This window comes from Aegilops tauschii, chromosome 1 (genome assembly GCF_002575655.3).
Source record: "Aegilops tauschii subsp. strangulata cultivar AL8/78 chromosome 1, Aet v6.0, whole genome shotgun sequence".
NCBI lineage: Eukaryota > Viridiplantae > Streptophyta > Magnoliopsida > Poales > Poaceae > Aegilops > Aegilops tauschii.
In genome coordinates, this window is record NC_053035.3 from 97,022,025 (window position 1) to 97,040,238 (window position 18,214).

Below are 18,214 nucleotides of genomic sequence, written 5' to 3' on the forward strand. Positions count from 1 at the left end.
TTGACTGGCTGAGGTTCTTATCAACCAGCCCCATACGGCGAAAAGTCTCATAATATAGGATGTTGATGCTGCTGCCTCCATCCATGAGCACCTTTGTGAACTTATAACCTCCCACCTGAGGAGCCACCACTAAGGCCAAGTGGCCCGGGTTATCCACCCGGGGAGGGTGATCCTCCCTACTCCACACTATAGGCTGCTCAGACCACCGCAAGTAGCGTGGAACCGCCGGCTCAACAGCATTCACAGCCCTCTTGTGAAGCTTTTGATCTCATTTGCACAAACTAGTGGTGAACACATGATACTGTCCACCGCTAAGCTGCTTTGGGTTGGTCTGATAACCCCCCTGTTGCTGTTGATGACCCTGACCCGCCTGTTGATTAAAGCCCCCTTGACCGTTCTGAGGACCGGAATTTGAGCCGCCGCCCGGGCCATGAAAACCGCCGACGCCTGAGCCGCCGCCCGGGCCATTGTAGCTCTTAAAGGCCTTCATGATCGCGCAGTCTTTCCACAGATGAGTCGCTGGCTTCTCTCTAGAGCCATGCCTTGGACAAGGTTCATTCAACAGCTGCTCCAGCGTTGGACCTGACCCGCCGCCTCGGGGAGGGGGCCTCCCCTTGCGTCGCGGGTTACTACCTTGGGAGTTGGCGTTGGCTACAAACTCTAGGCTGCCATCGGCCTTACGCTTGCCTCCTCCTTGGTTCCCCGGGTTAAACTGAGGACCCTTGCCATTGTCGTTCTTCTTTCCCTTCCCTGTCCTTTCATCGTCTGAAGGGGGATCCTTGGTACCATCAGAATCGGCGTACTTGACAAGAGCCGCCATTAGGGTACCCATATCGGTGCAGTCGCGTTTAAGCCGCCCGAGTTTCATCTTAAGGGGCACAAAGCGACAGTTCTGTTCCAACATTAAGACTGCAGAGCCGGCATCCATCTTATCTGATGAATGTATGATCTCCTTGACCCGGCGAACCCAATGGGTCGTGGATTCACCCTCCTGCTGCTTACAGTTAGTCAGATCCACAATTGACATAGACTGCCTGCAGGTATCTTTGAAGTTTTGAATGAACCGGGCTTTCAGCTCAGCCCAAGACCCAATGGAGTTCGGTGGTAACCCTTTCAACCACGTGCGGGCAGTTCCATCTAACATCATGGTGAAATATTTGGCCATGGCCGCCTCACTGACCTCCAGCAATTCCATAGCCATCTCATAACTCTCAATCCAGGCTGCAGGCTGTAAGTCCGCTGTATAGTTAGGCACCTTCCTAGGGCCCTTGAAGTCCTTAGGTAGACGTTCATTACGGATGGCCGGCACCAAACAAGGGACACCACCGGTCCTGGTAGAAATACCCACATCAACGGACGTCGTCGGATAAGCCGGGGGGGTCTGGTAAGCCGTCAATTGAGGCACCTGCTCCGCCTCTTGCCGTGCTTGGTCTGCTGCGTAGAAGGCTCCATTATGAGCCGGGCCATGGCCAGGGGGCGGGTCACGGCGTCGGACATTACTTGAGCCGGTTGCTGAGACCATGTGCCGGCTGTAACTCAGGCTCTGGCCTGGACGAGGGGTCAAGTGGATCCTGTCCCGGCTGTAAGAGTACGCCTCTTGCTGCGCTAGTGCCGTCTGCAGGAGTTCCCTGACCCGGCGGGTTTCGATGGCCGCCGGAGAGTCGCCGTCAACGGGGAGAGCCGCCAGTCGTGCTGCCGCAGCCACCATGTTCTCCAGCGGGTTATCATAATGGCCCGGGGGTATTGGCACATACTGAGGCGGGGCCGGGGGCACCTGGGGAGGCCCCATCACTCGTGGCTGAATAAGGGGTCCAGACCCGGGTGCAATGACCCCTGGCGGGTTACTAGACCCTGCACCCGGTGTGTTGAAGAGATTGCGTGGATCGTAAACCGGTGGGAGTCGAGACTGGGCCTTCTGATGCCTCCTTCTCATGACCTCGTTGGCCGCGTTCTGATCCATTGTGAGTTGGAAGGACTGCGCCTGAATCAGCTGAGTCCGGGCGTCGAGGGCCGCCCGCTCCGCAGCCAGCCTGATCCCCTCCGCTGCAAGATCCTCCTTAGCTTTTATCAAATCCAATTTTAACTGTGCCACCTCCGCATCATGCTGAGCTTGATTCGCCGGGTCAACCGCGGTGGTTAACAGGGCCGTCATCTTGTCCGTGAGATCCATCAGCACCTGAGCCGGAGAAGGCACCGGGTTTCCCGATCCAGCAGCGGGGTTCTGAACAGGCTGCGCACCAGCCATAAAAACTCCAACCTGACTTGGCGGCTCAAAAAGGTCCGGAATACTGTCGCCATCGGAACCACCCATGAGCCTGCCATCTTGAAGTCGGTACAACGAGTTTGATTCATCGGTGGCCGACTCGCCGTCAGAGCCGGCGGCCGCCTCATCTCCAGACCCAGATGGATCAGAGGGCCCTCCATGGATGCATCCCACAAAAGCGCGCCTTAAGGCGGGCCGGGCCCGGGCGGGTCGTGCGCGCTGAGCCGTTTCGATGAGATCGGCGCAGAAATCCGGCTCGGGGCCCGGCTCACCAATCTTGCCAATGAAGACATGAATCCCGCCAAAGGGGACCCGGTACCCGTACTCAATTGAGCCGGCGTCGGGGCCCCAGTCCGCATCATCGATGTAGAGCTTGCCGCGACGACTTTTGGTCATCCGGCCCACGGCGTATCCCTTGAGCCCTTCGAAGCTGCCCTTCAAGAACTCAAATCCACCGTGCGCTGGCCAAAGGAGCAACTTGTCACTTGGGATATATGCGTTTGCATAGACGTCTCACTTGGGATGAATTCACGGGTGCTGTGGTGACTGAATTTGGGCATGACGAGTATGATGTTCAGATGACTAAGTTGCAGCAGTTACGGCAAACCACTTCTGTGAATGAATATAAGGCCCAATTTGAAGAGTGTATGTATCATTTGCTTTCTCTGGATCCAACCATGAGCACTCGCTGGTTTGTCTCTCAGTTTGTCTTTGGATTACGAGATGAGCTTCGTGGACCTGTGAGATTGCAGGCTCCTACTAGTGTTACCCGCGCTGCAGCTTTGGCAAAAATTCAGGAAGAAGAAGTGGAACACATACGACCCAGAAATCGTCCAGCAGCTCCAACAAAACATCCACCACAACCTGTAGCAGGTGTGGTGCATACACCAGCTCTGGGACGAACAGAATTGCCTCGCCGTCAGGGCAATGATGATTTTAACAGGGAACGGCAGATCCGTGATTTTCGGCGCGCCAATGGTATTTGTTTTAAATGTGGGGATAAGTATTCCAAAGAGCATCAGTGTAAAAGATCAGGTCAGCTACTCACTATTGAAGTTGGAGAATTTGGTGAAGTATTATCAGATGATGCAGTGGTTGCTCTGGATCTCTTGGAAGAAACAACAATACCTGCTACTTGCTATCATCTTTCTGTGCATGCTCTCGCCGGAACAGAAGCTTTGGAAACAGTTCGCATTCGTGCTTTGGTGGGAAATCAGGTGATGCTCTTGCTTATTGACTCTGGCAGCACACACACGTTTGTAAATAAGAGCTTTGCAGAGCGTGCTGGTTGTACTATTCAGTTCAGTCCTATGATCTGCCATTGGCGTCAGAAAACATTAACATTCGATTATCTGGGAAAATCTATTACACTGCAGGGTGTCCTTTCTAAACCACAAGAGTCACTCCAGGAAATGTCTGTGGAACAGCTAAATAAGTGGATTTCTGGGAATGAGGTCTGGGCCATGGCTATGATTGATCCTATACAGCAAACAACAAAATCTGTACCCAACATAGTGCAATCAGATATGCAGTCTTTACTCGAGGAATATCATGATGTTTTTGATCAGCCCACTACTTTGCCACCACATCGTGCTTTGGATCATTCGATCTCATTAGAACCAGGAGCTCATCCAACAAACAGTCGCCCCTACCGGTACTCTCCATTGCAAAAGGACGAGATCGAACGTCAGGTCTCGGAAATGCTTGACAGAGGGGTGATTCAGACAAGCATGAGTCCGTTCGCGTCTCCGGTGCTGTTAGTTAAAAAGAAGGACGGCACTTGGCGATTTTGTGTTGATTATCGTCGCTTGAATTCCATAACTTTGAAGAACAAGTTTCCCCTACCGGTCGTTGATGAGTTGCTGGACGAATTGGCTGGCACTAAATTTTTCTCCAAGTTAGATTTGCGCGCAGGATACCATCAAATTCGCATGAGGCCAGAGGATGAAGAAAAGACAGCCTTTAAAACGCATCACGGCCACTTTCAATTCCGAGTGATGCCATTTGGATTAACGAATGCGCCAGCCACATTTCAGTGCATTATGAATCTCATCTTTGCTAAATACCTCCGCAAGTTTGTGATAGTCTTCCTGGACGATATCTTGGTCTACAGTTCATCTTGGGCAGAGCATTTAGAGCATCTGCGTCTGGTATTCGAAACACTTCGTCAGGCTCAATTCTTTGCTAAGTTATCCAAGTGTTCTTTTGGGCAGAACAGTATTCAGTATCTTGGCCATATTATCTCTGATTCCGGTGTTGCAACCGATCCCGAGAAAACAGTGGTGATGGAACAGTGGCCAATTCCTAAGACAACAACTGAACTACGAGGATTCCTTGGCCTAACAGGTTATTACCGTAAATTTGTTAAACATTATAGTCTGATTGCTAAACCACTGTCCCAACTTCTGACCGAAAAGGGTTTCTACTAGAATGAACAAGCAACACAAGCATTTCTTGCTCTGAAACAAGCTATGGCACAGGCACCTGTCCTGGCTTTGCCCAATTTTTTCCGAGCCCTTCACCGTGGAAACTGACGCTTGTGACACTGGAGTGGGGGCAGTGTTAATGCAGAAAGGGCATCCAATTGCATACATGAACAAGGCTCTTGGGATACTTAACTGTAAAATGTCCATCTATGAAAAAGAATTCCTTGCTGTGATTATGGCTGTGGATAAGTGGCGTCCTTATTTACAGCGCGGCCCATTTCAGATAGTCACCGATCATAAGAGCCTCTGCAACCTAGAGGATCAAATTTTGACTACTGATTTGCAACGCAAGGCAATGGCCAAGCTCGTGGGTTTACAGTTTCAGATTAAGTACAGAAAGGGCAGTGATAATGGTGCTGCTGATTCCTTGTCTCGAGTGGGCCATTTACTGGAAGCACATGCCATTTCCACCTTGCAACCTGATTGGGTCCAGGAGGTTTCCAATTCCTATGTCACTGACACAGTGGCCACTCAGTTATTACAAGAGCTGGCAATTCAATCACCTAATGCAAAAGGTTATGCATTGAAGAAAGGCCTCATTACTTACAAAGGCAGAATGTATATTGGTGCAAATCTTGCCCTACAAACTAAGCTGATAGCAGCTCACCATGATACTGCAGTGGGAGGCCATTCAGGTATTCAGGCCACATACCACAGATTGAAGCAGCTGTATTATTGGCCAGGTCTTAAGGTTGCTGTGGAAAATTATATCCATCAATGTATAGTGTGTCAACAAGCAAAACACACTAATACAAAACCAGCTGGCCTTCTGCAACCCTTGCCACCCCCTGACAGTCCTTGGACTGAATTGACAATGGATTTCATCGAGGGTCTTCCTAATTCAGAGGGTGCAAATTCAATATTGGTGGTCGTTGACCGCTTAACAAAGTATGCTCACTTTCTGCCCTTGCATCATCCTTTCACAGCAACTTCAGTGGCCAAAGTTTTCCTGGATAATGTGGTGAAACTACATGGTATTCCCAAAACCATTATCTCTGATCGTGATAAGATCTTCACTAGTAAGTTTTGGAGAAACCTCCTGCAATCCATGGGTATTGAGCGAACGAGTAAATCAATGTTTGGAGCAGTATCTTCGTTGTGCTGTACAAGACAATCCTCGTCATTGGCGTCGTTGGCTATCCATGGCAGAGTTCTGGTACAATTCCAGTTTTCATACTGCTCTTCAATGCTCACCATTCCAAGCTTTGTATCACATCGCCCCAAATTTTGGAGGAATGCCTAACCTTACCGTGTCCAATGACTCGCCAGCTGCTAGTGTTGTTATCGACTATAAGGCACAGACTGAACTTTTGCGTGCTCAGCTGATACGAGCCCAGCAACGCATGAAGAGCTATGCTGACAAGAACAGGACTGAACGTCAGTTTCAACCTGGTGATCAAGTTTTGCTGAAACTCCAACCTTATGCCCAACAAACGGTGGTCAATCGTCCATATCCCAAATTATCCTACAAGTATTTCGGTCCCTATACTGTTCTGGAGCGCATTGGTGCTGTCGCATACAGACTACAATTACCCGTTTCAGCTCAAGTACACCCAGTCTTTCATGTGTCCCAATTGAAGCCATTTACTCCAAACTACACTCCTGTGTATACGGATATTCCTGCCGTGCCGGATTTGACAACAGTAGCACCGGTACCTGTTGCAATCCTTGATCGTCGGATGGTACGCAAGGGCAATGCAGCAGCACCTCAAGTTCTCATTCAATGGGCACATGTTCCTCCAGAGTGTGCTACCTGGGAGGATTACTACGTCGTCAAAAGCAGATTTCCTGAAGCTCTTCTGTGGGACGATGAGCAAGCTCAAGCGGGGGGCAATGTCACGCCTTCCTCCAATTCGGCGGACAGCGAGTCGCCGGCTCCAGACTCCCTGACGAGTGGACCGGCGAACGACGATGACGTGGACGATGAATAGTTACTGTAAGCCGTCGCGTGGGTGTGTCCCACCTGTAAGTGTAGAGTGGTATAACTAGGAGATGAGGAGTGGTGCTCGGGTTGTGTTGTAATTGAATCCTGTGAACCTTTCTCATCCCTTTTCTGCTGATAATCTCATCCCTTTTCGTCTGATATCTCATCCCCTTCTCCAAGCTATCCTCTGACCCCTAGATCTCCAGACCGGGACACCACAGGAAGAAAGACGAAAAACTTAGCAAGGGACTGTGTACAATAGATGGCATATTAAGGGGAGCGAGGGAACATAGTCATGTTGGATGTGCCGACCTTGATAGCAGGCTGAGCAGCCTGGAGGTGAAATTTGCAGTAGTTAAATATGCAGTGGAGGCTACCCTTGAAATCAAGGTTCTCGATGGAGATTTCTGTGGAGAAATCACAGCTTGCACCTCCAGCATTCAGGACCGTCTTGTGCTCCATGATAACAAAGCTGGTGGTGTTATCTGTGATGGTAGTGGAATACTCCAGTTGTGGCGCCGTGTTGTAACTGTTGGCTTAGAGGAGACGCTTTTGTTAATGCTTGCTGCACAGGCTTGTGATGTTGCAACTGCCTCGGCCACACGGACTCTTGTTTTTACTCCAGAAGTCAATGGTTCAACGGAAGGGGAAATTACTGTTGGTGCTGTTAAGTTGCTCATCAAGGTCAACTGGTCATTGATTATTTCGTTGTAAACTTTGATGTGCCTCTACTTAATCGAGCTATATCATAATGGTCACTACTGTGTCTCCTCTTGGAGCTAAGTAGTGTGTGCGAGAGATGTTATTTGAGTAGTAGACTCTGGCCAGTGGTAAATTTACAGTGTAGAGGTTGCTAATGTACATTCTCATGGAACTAAGTTGGTGCCCCGTGACTACTGTTATCTTGTTCGATTTGTGATGGTAATGTACCTGTTGTAGACTTGACTGGGCAATATTCTGTCTTTATACATGGTACGCAACTTATGTATTTATAAGATCAATCTTGCTGTTTTTTGTCAATACTAACTGTTTGAGAGTCGTGGGCTATTGGATCTGGATGGAGAACATAACTGAAAACTATGCACTCAGTTATTTGTGTTAGTGCCCTTGCGCAATGCTATACTTCTGTTTTCGGAGCACAATATATACAATTTTGTGTGTAAAGTTTAGTTTTTCCTTTATAAATATCAATATAGCTACTGTCAACGTATTCTGCATATGTTGATAGCTAAAGTTCTTTGCTATCTTGTTTTCCGGTGTATTAATTTATTGTTGTGTGTGGAGGCCTTTGCATTGCGTTTCAACGTTATAGTTTACTTCATATTGTGCAAGAAAAAGGGACATGCGATTGCATCCCTCATCTGCATCATGTGGAATGTGTGGAAGGAAAGGAACTGGCACATTTTAAGTGGCATCAGAATGACATTTATCGAGGTGGCGCACATTGCACACGGGGATATAATATGCAAAAAGGACCATCCAAGAGTACACCATAATTATGAGTAAGTTGACATGTGGCTTCTGTGCCATTAGTTTTTTTTTTTTGGATTCTCGCATGTCCGTAGGTCTTTTAAAACATGGCACTTGTACATGTTTCCCACTTAATGAAAAGGCAGCACCCCTGCGGTTGCTCATAAAAAAAAGGGAAAACACATAGTTTGGTGTCTCCCGTTGATTGTAAATTATTTTAGCTAGCAGCACCATTTGTATACTGAGGCTTTAAATGACTTAGATGCCTCCTTTTTTTTAACACCAGTAGCTTGTTGAACATACGAGTACTTTTTCAATAAATGCAGTCCGAAAAATAGTTGATAAAACATGATGAACATCATAGACATGATCATTTAACCAGAGAAAGTACATTGCATATGAGCAATCTTCCAATAAATTTAATCCCCAAAACACTAGATAAAACACGATGAACATAGTAGACATGATTATTTTACCAGAGAAAATATTAATCAAAGTAAACATGCAATTGAATAGATAAGATAAAAACAACTAGTCTATGTCGATTGCAAGTACTCCTATCAATTATTTGTATATAATCCCTAACATAAGGGATAAGAGCATGCGCGTCCAGTGGAAGAAGATGCATTCGCAGTAGGATCAAATGCTATGTTGTCGAGGAGGCCGTCGGCGTCGGGGAAGTAGTCGTGCACAACCACATTGGAGAAGAAGTTCGTAGTCACAGGAGAACGTTTCCCAAAAACCTAATTGCCCCTCACTAGGTTCACAAGAGACGGGATTACGAAGGCCTATTGTTCGACTTCATGGTGCACGGTGGAAAGAAGAATGGGAAAGACAATAGGCAGCCCAAAGGTATGGAACCGGGAGGTAATGTTGCATGTATGCAGAGGAGCGCCCTCTTGTAGACCTGAGCAAAGAGAATCCACTACAAGGAGAGGCATGGTAAAAAATGTTAACGGAATTTCAATGAAATTTCACATATTTCAGTGGGATACAAAATATTTATAACCCCAAATTTTAAGCTAGTTTCAAACTAATTTCCAAATAAATTTAAATTAGGTTAAAACTCATTGAAAATAAGTGAATTATGAAGGCTTAAATTCACAAGAGTTTTTGGAGTATGCAAAATTTCTCAATGTTCACATATTCTGCTGAGCTCCGAATTGTATTGTTTCTGAAATTAAAACGTTGGAGGAGAGGAACAGTGGAAGCCGTTTCGAATTCATCTACCAATGTTGAAAAATGTTTCAACTTTTGTCATGCATTGAAATAGAAGACAAGGCGTACACTTGGCATGTCCTAGCTCGGCCGGCTTGTTCACAAAACATGGGAACGTGCAAGGCAAGGCTAGTAGAGGAGTAGGGGCGAGCGTGTATGATATCATCTACTTATGCTCTTAGTGGGGTGTGGGGAGGAACTACCCCCCCCCCCCTCCCGCCCCGGAACAGGGAACACACACTGTAGTGAGATGGCTAAACTCCCTTTGTCATTCATTAATGAGTCCTATGAGCCTCTAGGATTTTCCTAAGAACTATTAAAATTATTAATGTGGTTGGCCCGATAATTCCCTACAATCCCCATCCCATAGGCACATAAAATTGGAAAACCCTATATGACACATTTTGCGTCAAAAGGGTCGACCTTTTGAATAGGAGTTGGTGAGCGAGCGATTAGTTGGGCCGACCCGTTAACATTTCACTGATCCTGGTTTTGGGGACCTTCTAGGATGTTCCAAGCCGTTTTTACTAGTTTTGGGAACCTTCTAGGAGGTTTCTAAACCAGTTTTTTTTCTTTTCCTTATCTTTTTTTTCAAAATTTGAAAATTTCAATAAAGTTAATAATTCGAAAAAATCATGAAAATGAAAAAAGGTTCATGTTTAAAAAAAATCAAAATCTGAAAACGTTTTTTTAAAGATTGCAAATTTGAAATACTAGGCTAGTATTGTCCTTATTAACTTATTTGTACATTTTGATTTTGATTTTCCACAGCCTAGTATTGTCCAGGGTTTCAAATTTGCGATCTTTTAAAAAGTTGGCAAATTAAAATTGTTTGGTTTTTGGGAAATGTTTGATTTTTTTAAGTGTTCGCTACAGTATCCTTGGTTTTTTGAGAACCGCCCTCATATGCCTTTATTCATTATTAAGACGGTTTACATCCGATTGCACTAGGGCAATCAATGAAGCAGGGAAAACATCAAAAGAAATTACAGCCGAAGTATTAGCCAGGCTCTCTCTGGCGCACCAGTGAGCCACCTCGTTGGCCTCCCTTCTAGCAAAACTGAGTCGTAGCCCCTGAAAATGTTGGAGATAGGATTTGATCTCGCTGATGATCGGGCTTCCTATCGACCTGCACTCCGTCGTCATGTACTCATCTATGATTGTTTTGCAGTCCGTTTCGACGGTCACCCGCGTCCAGCCCTTCTCCATAGCCAGACACACAGCATCTCTGACAGCTAGCAGTTCTGCGCAGTACGGTTCAGTCACCCTGGCCAGCTTGCGGCCCCTGGCTAGCATAAGCTCTCCGCCATGGCCCCTAGCCACCAAACCGACCGCTGAAGAACCCCCATTCACGTCCACCGCAGCGTCCGTGTTAATTTTGCACCATCCTTCTTCCGGTGGCTGCCATTTCTCCTTTGCGTGACTTCTCCCATCGACAGCATCAGGCGGGATGTACAAGGCTTGGATGAGTTCTTTTACTAGGACCATCGATCTCCCAGGCTGATACGTGACCTCCTCATGAGTGTATTTGTTTCTACTTGTCCATATTGTCCACATGACTGAGATAATGATGGCCGCCCGGTCTCTCCCAATAAAGCTGGGATCAACCAAGTCCCTCAACCACGTGGCTGGGTGTAGCCTTGGCACCTTAAACTCGAAGAAATCTTCTGCCTCTCTCCAGAATAACTTCGCATGATCACATGTCACTAGAGAATGAAACAGCGACTCCTCCTGGTTGCCGCACATTGGGCACGTAAGATCTTCCCCTACGTGTCGACGGCTGAAAGATCGTGGATGTCGCCTAGAGGGGGGGTGAATAGGCGTTTTAAAATAATTACGGTTTAGGCTTGAACAAATGCGGAATAAACCTAGCGGTTAATTTGACAAGCACAAAACCTACAACAACTAGGCTCACCTATGTGCACCAACAACTTATGCTAAGCAAGATGAACAACTAAGTGATAGCAAGATGTATGACAAGAAACAATATGGCTATCACAAAGTAAAGTGCATAAGTAAGGGTTCGGGTAAGAGATAACCGAGGCACGCGGAGACGATGATGTATCCCGAAGTTCACACCCTTGCGGATGCTAATCTCCGTTTGGAGCGGTGTGGAGGCACAATGCTCCCCAAGAAGCCACTAGGGCCACCGTAATCTCCTCACGCCCTCGCACAATGCAAGATGCCGTGATTCCACTAAGGGACCCTTGAGGGCGGTCACCGAACCCGTACAAATGGCAACCCTTGGGGGCGATCACCGAACCCGTACACTTTGGCAACCCTTGGGGGCGGTCACCGGTACCCGTCAAATTGCTCGGGGCGATCTCCACAACCTAATTGGAGACCCCGACGCTTGCCCGGAGCTTTACACCACAATGATTGAGCTCCGAACACCACCAACCGTCTAGGGCGCCCAAGCACCCAAGAGGAACAAGCTCAAGGGTACCACGCACCCAAGAGTAATAAGCTTCTCAACTTGTAACTTCCACGTATCACCGTGGAGAACTCAAACCGATGCACCAAATGCAATGGCAAGGGCACACGGAGTGCCCAAGTCCTTCTTTCTCAAATCCCACCGAAGCAACTAATGCTAGGGAGGAAAATGAGAGGAAGAACAAGAAGGAGAACACCAAGAACTCCAAGATCTAGATCCAATGGGTTCCCCTCACATAGAGGAGAAAGTGATTGGTGGAAATGTGGATCTAGATCTCCTCTCTCTTTTCCCTCAAAAACTAGCAAGAATCCATGGAGGGATTGAGAGTTAGCAAGCTCGAAGAAGGTCAACAATGGGGGAAGAACACGAGCTCAAAGGATAAGGTTCATTGGGGAAGAAGACCCCCTTTTCTATAAGAGGAAAAATCCAACCGTTATGTGCTCAGCCCGCATACGAGCGGTACTACCGCTCCACGAGCGGTACTACCGCTCTGGCGGAAGAAGCAGGGAAAAGGAGCAACCAAACATGAACCTTGGGGCGGTAGTACCGCTTATAAGCGGTACTACCGCGCACCCCAGCGGTACTACTGCTGGAGGAGCAGAACACGGGACCAAAAATGCAATAGCGGTACTACCGCCCGACCGGAGCGGTACTACCGCTTACAGGCGGTACTACCGCCCATCGGGGCGGTACTACCGCTTATAGGCGGAACTGTCGTGCCTTACTGTCGTGCAACTACTGCAAAACTCGACACGAAAAATGCAAGACCCAAAATCGAGGCGGTACCAGCGCGGAACCGTAGCCGTACTACCGCTTATGGCCATAGGCGGTACTACCGCTTTGGACAGCGGTACTACCGCTTGGGGCGATAAGCGGTACTGCCGCTCTGGCCGCGGTACTACCGCTAGGAAACCAAAACTGCCATAACTTCTGCATATGAGCTCCGAATTGAGCAAACTCAAGCTTGTCGGATTGAGAAAGACGAGTAGCATCAAAACAGCGACTGGTTATAGTAAGAAGAGGCAGGGGAGGTATGCCAACAAATAGAGGAGTGAAACCTCCAACCGAGAAGAACCGGCATAACCTCCAACATCGAAAACATCATAGAAGATGCGAGTGAACTCCGTTTTCGATGAACTCGAGCTTGTCATCAAGATGACCATAAGCTCCAAAACTCACAAAGAGAAGAACCAAACAAGAACCAACAAAGATGATGCAAGGATGCAATGGTTTGAGCTCTCTATGAACGATACGATCAAGCTACTCATCGAGAGCCCCCCTTGATAGTACGGCAATCGATCCTATAATCCGGTCTCCCAACTACCATCATGAGACCGGTAAAATAGAAAACCTATCCAGAGCAAACCTTTGCCTTGCACATGGTCCACTTGAGCTAGATGATGACGATCTTGACTCCCTCAAGTTGGACCACCTTTCATGGTTGTGTTGGCTCGATGAAGACTAGTTGATTGCTCCCCCATACTCCACTATGGGTGAGCCACTCTTCCGCACATCTTCACAAGTCCATTGTCACCACAATGGACGGCAAGCTTCAAGCATTTGATCTCTCCATGATGCTTCACTTGAACTTGCACACCGCAACATCTTCACAAGTCCATTGTCACCACAATGGACAGCAAGCTTCAAGCATTTGATCTCTTCATGATGCTTCACTTGAACTTGCACACCGCAACCTAACCCCACAAAGAACTCTCACGAAGATCATGGGTTAGTACACAAAGCGTAATCGACAATGCTTACCACACCATGGGATCGCTTGATCCCTCTCGGTACATCTTGTGCGCTTTGTGTGTTGATCAACTTGATTCACTCTTGACTTAGTCTTGATCAACCTTGACTCTTTCCAACTCTCTTCATTTGGATGATGTCTTGAAGGTAAACATGAATGATCACACAATCTTCTTCTTCAAGACATGCTTGCAATAAGCTCTACTCTCACATGACCAATCTTTGGATAATTCCTTAATAACACCTTGGTCACCACATAAACTCCTTGAAACCAACACATGGACTTCAAGAAATGCCTATGGACAAATCCTTCAAATATAACTCAAGGCAACCATTAGTCCATAGAGATTGTCATCAATTACCAAAACCAAACATGGGGGTACCGCATGTTCTTTCAACGGCATAACTCTTCCTTCGCCGGCAGGAATCCTTTAAGGACCCGCCACCAGAAAATTCGTATCTTGGGATGTACCTTTAGACGCCATAGTGATTTCCACACCTCCTCCCCCTGGGAAGAGCTGCCAACCTGGTTCAAGTCATTTTCGCGGGACTCCAACAGCATCCTGTACGCGGATCGAACCGTGAAAACCCCGGACCTCTCATGGCCCCATGCCCAAAAATCAGGTACAACGACCCTTGGCCTTGGCATGTTAAGGATGGCCTGTGCATCCGGGGCAATGAAGGTTCTCTCGATAATTTCCTCATTCCAGTCACCATCATCCGTCATCAACTCAGACACAAGGTGAATGGGGTCACTTCCCATGTTACACACCGGTTTGAAAGTATTACTCCCTTGTATCCAGTTATCATGCCATACCTCCGTAGTAGTTCCATCGCCGATTCTACGGATTAAACCCCTCTTGAGCACCTCCCTACCGGTGATTATGGCCTTCCACGTAGTAGAGGCACTAGCAGGGCATCCTGCCTGCAAGAAATCTCCATCCGGGTAATATCTACCCTTGAGAACACGCGCGCATAGGCTGGCTGGTCTCTCCAACAGCCGCCACGCTTGTTTGGCTAGCATTGCATCATTGAACAACTCCAAATCCCGGAATCCCAAACCTCCCTTGAATTTTGAGATAGCCATCTTCTCCCACGATTGCCAGTGCATTCTTCTCTTATCAAGAGATTCATCCCACCAAAACTTTGACATCACTGCCGTGACTTTTTCGCACAAGCCGTTATTGAGCTTAAAACAGCTCATAGAATAGGCCGGTAGGGCTTGAATCACCGCTTTGAGAAGAACCATCCTAGCCGCAATTGACATTAGCCTTTTGCAATATCCTTGCACCCTGGACCTTGCTTGCTCTTTCACATGTACAAAACTCTCTTCTGTTATCCGGCCCGCTGCCGTGGGCAAGCCCAGGTACTTCTCCAAAAGAGTCTCTCTGTAGATCTGCAGGTTGCTCCTAACCCCTGCCTTCACCGACGCCCTTGTATTTGGGCTGAAAAAAACCGAGCACTTGGCCTGGTTTACACACTGCCCCGAACCCAGTTGATATGCTTGAAGAATTTCATTCAACCTTTGTGCACTCCTTGAGTCCGCCTTCATGAAAACTAGACAGTCATCCGCGAATAAGAGATGCGAGATCCAAGGGGCTCTCAAACCCGGTCGTATACCTCGATCAACCCGCCCAGCATCATAGTTCTTTAACAAACAGGAGAGCCCTTCCCCGCATAGTAGGAACAAGTACGGGGAGACGGGGTCACCTTGCCGTATACCTTTGGAGGGGCGAAAAGAAGGCAACAGTTCTCCATTCATCTTCACCTGAAAGGTAACAGAGTTGACACATCTCATAACTAGCGATACCCATTCCTCTGAAAAACCCAGCTGCAACATGATTCCTTGGAGATACAACCACTCCACACGATCGTACGCCTTCATCATATCCAACTTGACTGCACACCACCCTTGTTTAGTTCTCTTCCTTTTCATAGCGTGGATACACTCATAAGCCGTGATGGCGTTGTCTGTAATCAATCGTCCGGGAACAAAAGCGCTTTGCTCCTCCGCGATGATCTCATCTAGAATCTCCCTCAACCTGTTAGCCAAAACTTTGGAGCAGATTTTGTAAATAACATTACAGAGGGAGATTGGTCTATACTGTGTAATATTCCTCGGATTTTTAACCTTTGGTATGAGCACTATTACAGTTTTGTTAACAACTTCCGGCATGTGCCCGCCGTTCAAAAAATTTAGACCAGATCGGGTTACATCCTCCTTTATGAGTGACCAGTGGTGCTGATAGAATCCCGCGTGGAATCCGTCTGCTCCCGGCACCTTCACCGGTGCCATGGCGAACAATGCTTTCTCTACCTCATCCGCACAAAAGGGCCTATTCAGCCGGTCATTCATCTCATCAGTCACCATACTTGGTACATGGTGCAACACTTCATCCATGACCAATTCATCTTGAGCTGTGTATAGCTGTGTGTAAAAACTTTGTACCTCGGCTCTCACTTCATCCCTACTGTCAACGATCGTTCCATCCGACTTCTCAAGCACAAGGATTTTATTTTGATGCTTCATTCTTGATGCTTGAGCGTGGAAGAACCCGGTATTTCTGTCGCCTGCCTTAAGCCAGTCAGCTCTCGACCTCGCTCTCGCCATGATTTCCTCCTTTAACAGCAGATCATTCAGCTGCCTGGCCAGCTCCTTCTCCCTCCTGGACGAGTCGCGGTACAGCGAGTTCGCCTTCTCCCTCTCAAACTCCTTTCTCACTTTCTTCAATTTACGCTTTATATCCCCAAACTTCTTTTGTTTCCGATCGGTTAGGTGGACCTGCATGTCATATAACGAGGAGTTGAGGTCCTCAAGTGTAAGAGCTCCTTTATTCTTCTCCCATGCAGCCACCACTGTGGGCTCATAAGACTCTTCCCGTCTCCATGCTTCCTCGTAAACAAAACGGCGAGGTCCGCTGTCCTCCCACTCCACCAGCTTCTTGATCTTAATGACTAACATACAGTGATCCGACTGTGGTGATGGTACGTGCCTCACCCCGGTATCTCCATACTCATAGATGAAGGCCGGATCGGCCAAGTATCTGTCCAAGCGCACCTTTACGTTTGCAGCGCCTTCCTGACGATTATCCCATGTATACGGGATCCCGGTAAAACCCAGGTCCTGGAACTTGCATTCATCGATGGTCTCACGAAAACCTTGCATTTTCCATTCCGCTCTTTCATTAGCCCCAAAATATTCCATATTGTCCGTGATCTCATTAAAGTCCCCGCCACACAGCCATGGGACGTCACTTTGACACCGTAACCACTTCAAAAGTGTCCAACTCTCACTCCTTTCACTCCTCTTTGCTTTAGCATAGAAGCCTGTGAAACGCCACTCTTTGTGGTTGCTACCCACATTCCTTACCATAACATCTATATGTTGGTTAGATAGGTTGTTGAGCTTTACATCCACCTCTCTAGACCAGAAAAGGGCAAGTCCTCCGCTCAGCCCATTACCGCTGACAGGAATACATCCTTCGAAACCAAGTCTTGCTCTCATATCCGCTACCTTATTTCCCTCAATCTTCATCTCTGATAAGAAGACTAAGGTGGGCGCTTCAACCCTCACCAAATGGTGAAGTTCACGAACTGTCTCCGGGTTCCCAAGCCCGCGACAGTTCCATGTTATGCAATTCATTTCTCCCGGCGGGGCTGTGCATCAGCCACCGCCTGCTCACTAGTGATTTCTCCTTCGACATGTTTCTTCTTTTTTGAGTCCCTACTATCTTCCTTGGATGTACTTGGCTCATCGCCCTCCATGGATCTCTTTTTGTTCCAAGTATCCTGATCCAAGATCATAAGCTGGTTTGACGCGTTGGTGCGACCATCAGGCCCCAACTCCACTCGCCGGCACACCTTTTCCTGGCCTCTGCCTCTAGCTCTGTCGTAGCCCCTCCCGGGACCAGCGCGGCCAGCAGATCCTCCCCGGGCATTGAACCGATACACGGCGTTCCTGACCATCCCTTGCTTGTTTTTCATTGGTGATGTTACCTCCTCACCCTTCTCTACATCCTCTTCTTCATCCTCCCATTCCTCCTCTCTCCTGGCGTCCTGCCGTCCCCCATTGCTGCTATTTGGGGGGTGCATTCGCGCAGTTCTTGCGGGATCTAGCCCATCTAAGCTTCTCCCCATATGGCAGGCATCCATCCTCATCCCGTTCCCCTGGGTCTGGGCAAAAAGCCTACAATATCCTTGGTGGGTTCGCTACAATGACTCAGCCAGTTCGTTACAGTAGCCGGTTAGATCTGCTACGGTAAGTCCATCTGTGATTCGCTACAAGCCTACAATGCTCGATCCCTTCATACGACCGCTCGCTTCGCTCGTGCACGAGTGGGCTGACCCAGTCGGACCGCCTGTGTGTTTCTGCGATAATCTGCCGCAATAAGCAACACATAGGAGCTCCCCATACAAAATCTATGTATGGTTCCAAAATATTGTTTATATACCAGAATGTTTGATGATGACTCTTAAGTTGACCTTTCACCTTGGACTCCATGCTGCACTTATATACAACTTGAATGATGAACTATGCCTTGAACTGTAAGTTCCATATAAATAAGTTTCTCGCGAAGCCCTGGACAATACTAGGCTGTGGAAAGGATTTCTCGTGGGTGGAGCTTATATGTCATACTCCGGGGCCTCTTCATGAATTTATTAGAGAGCAT

General features: G+C 47.8%; 1 protein-coding gene and 1 long non-coding RNA gene across 2 annotated transcripts in view; one reads left to right on the forward strand and one right to left on the reverse strand.

The window, feature by feature from the left end:
- The window catches only part of LOC109733776 (uncharacterized), a 27,517-nt gene extending 18,339 nt beyond the window's left edge, over positions 1-9,178 (forward strand). The window contains exon 5 of the long non-coding RNA XR_012203341.1: positions 6,894-9,178. This is a non-coding gene — a long non-coding RNA (uncharacterized lncRNA). The remainder of the gene's footprint in view (positions 1-6,893) is intronic.
- On the reverse strand, positions 6,944-17,079 carry LOC141027728 (uncharacterized). Its single transcript, XM_073505013.1, has 2 exons — positions 15,267-17,079; positions 6,944-7,158 (listed from the first exon to the last, which is right to left on the reverse strand). Exons 1-2 carry the CDS (start codon positions 17,077-17,079, stop codon positions 6,944-6,946), a joined length of 2,028 nt encoding a protein of 675 aa, XP_073361114.1.
- Positions 17,080-18,214: the final 1,135 nt, after the last annotated feature.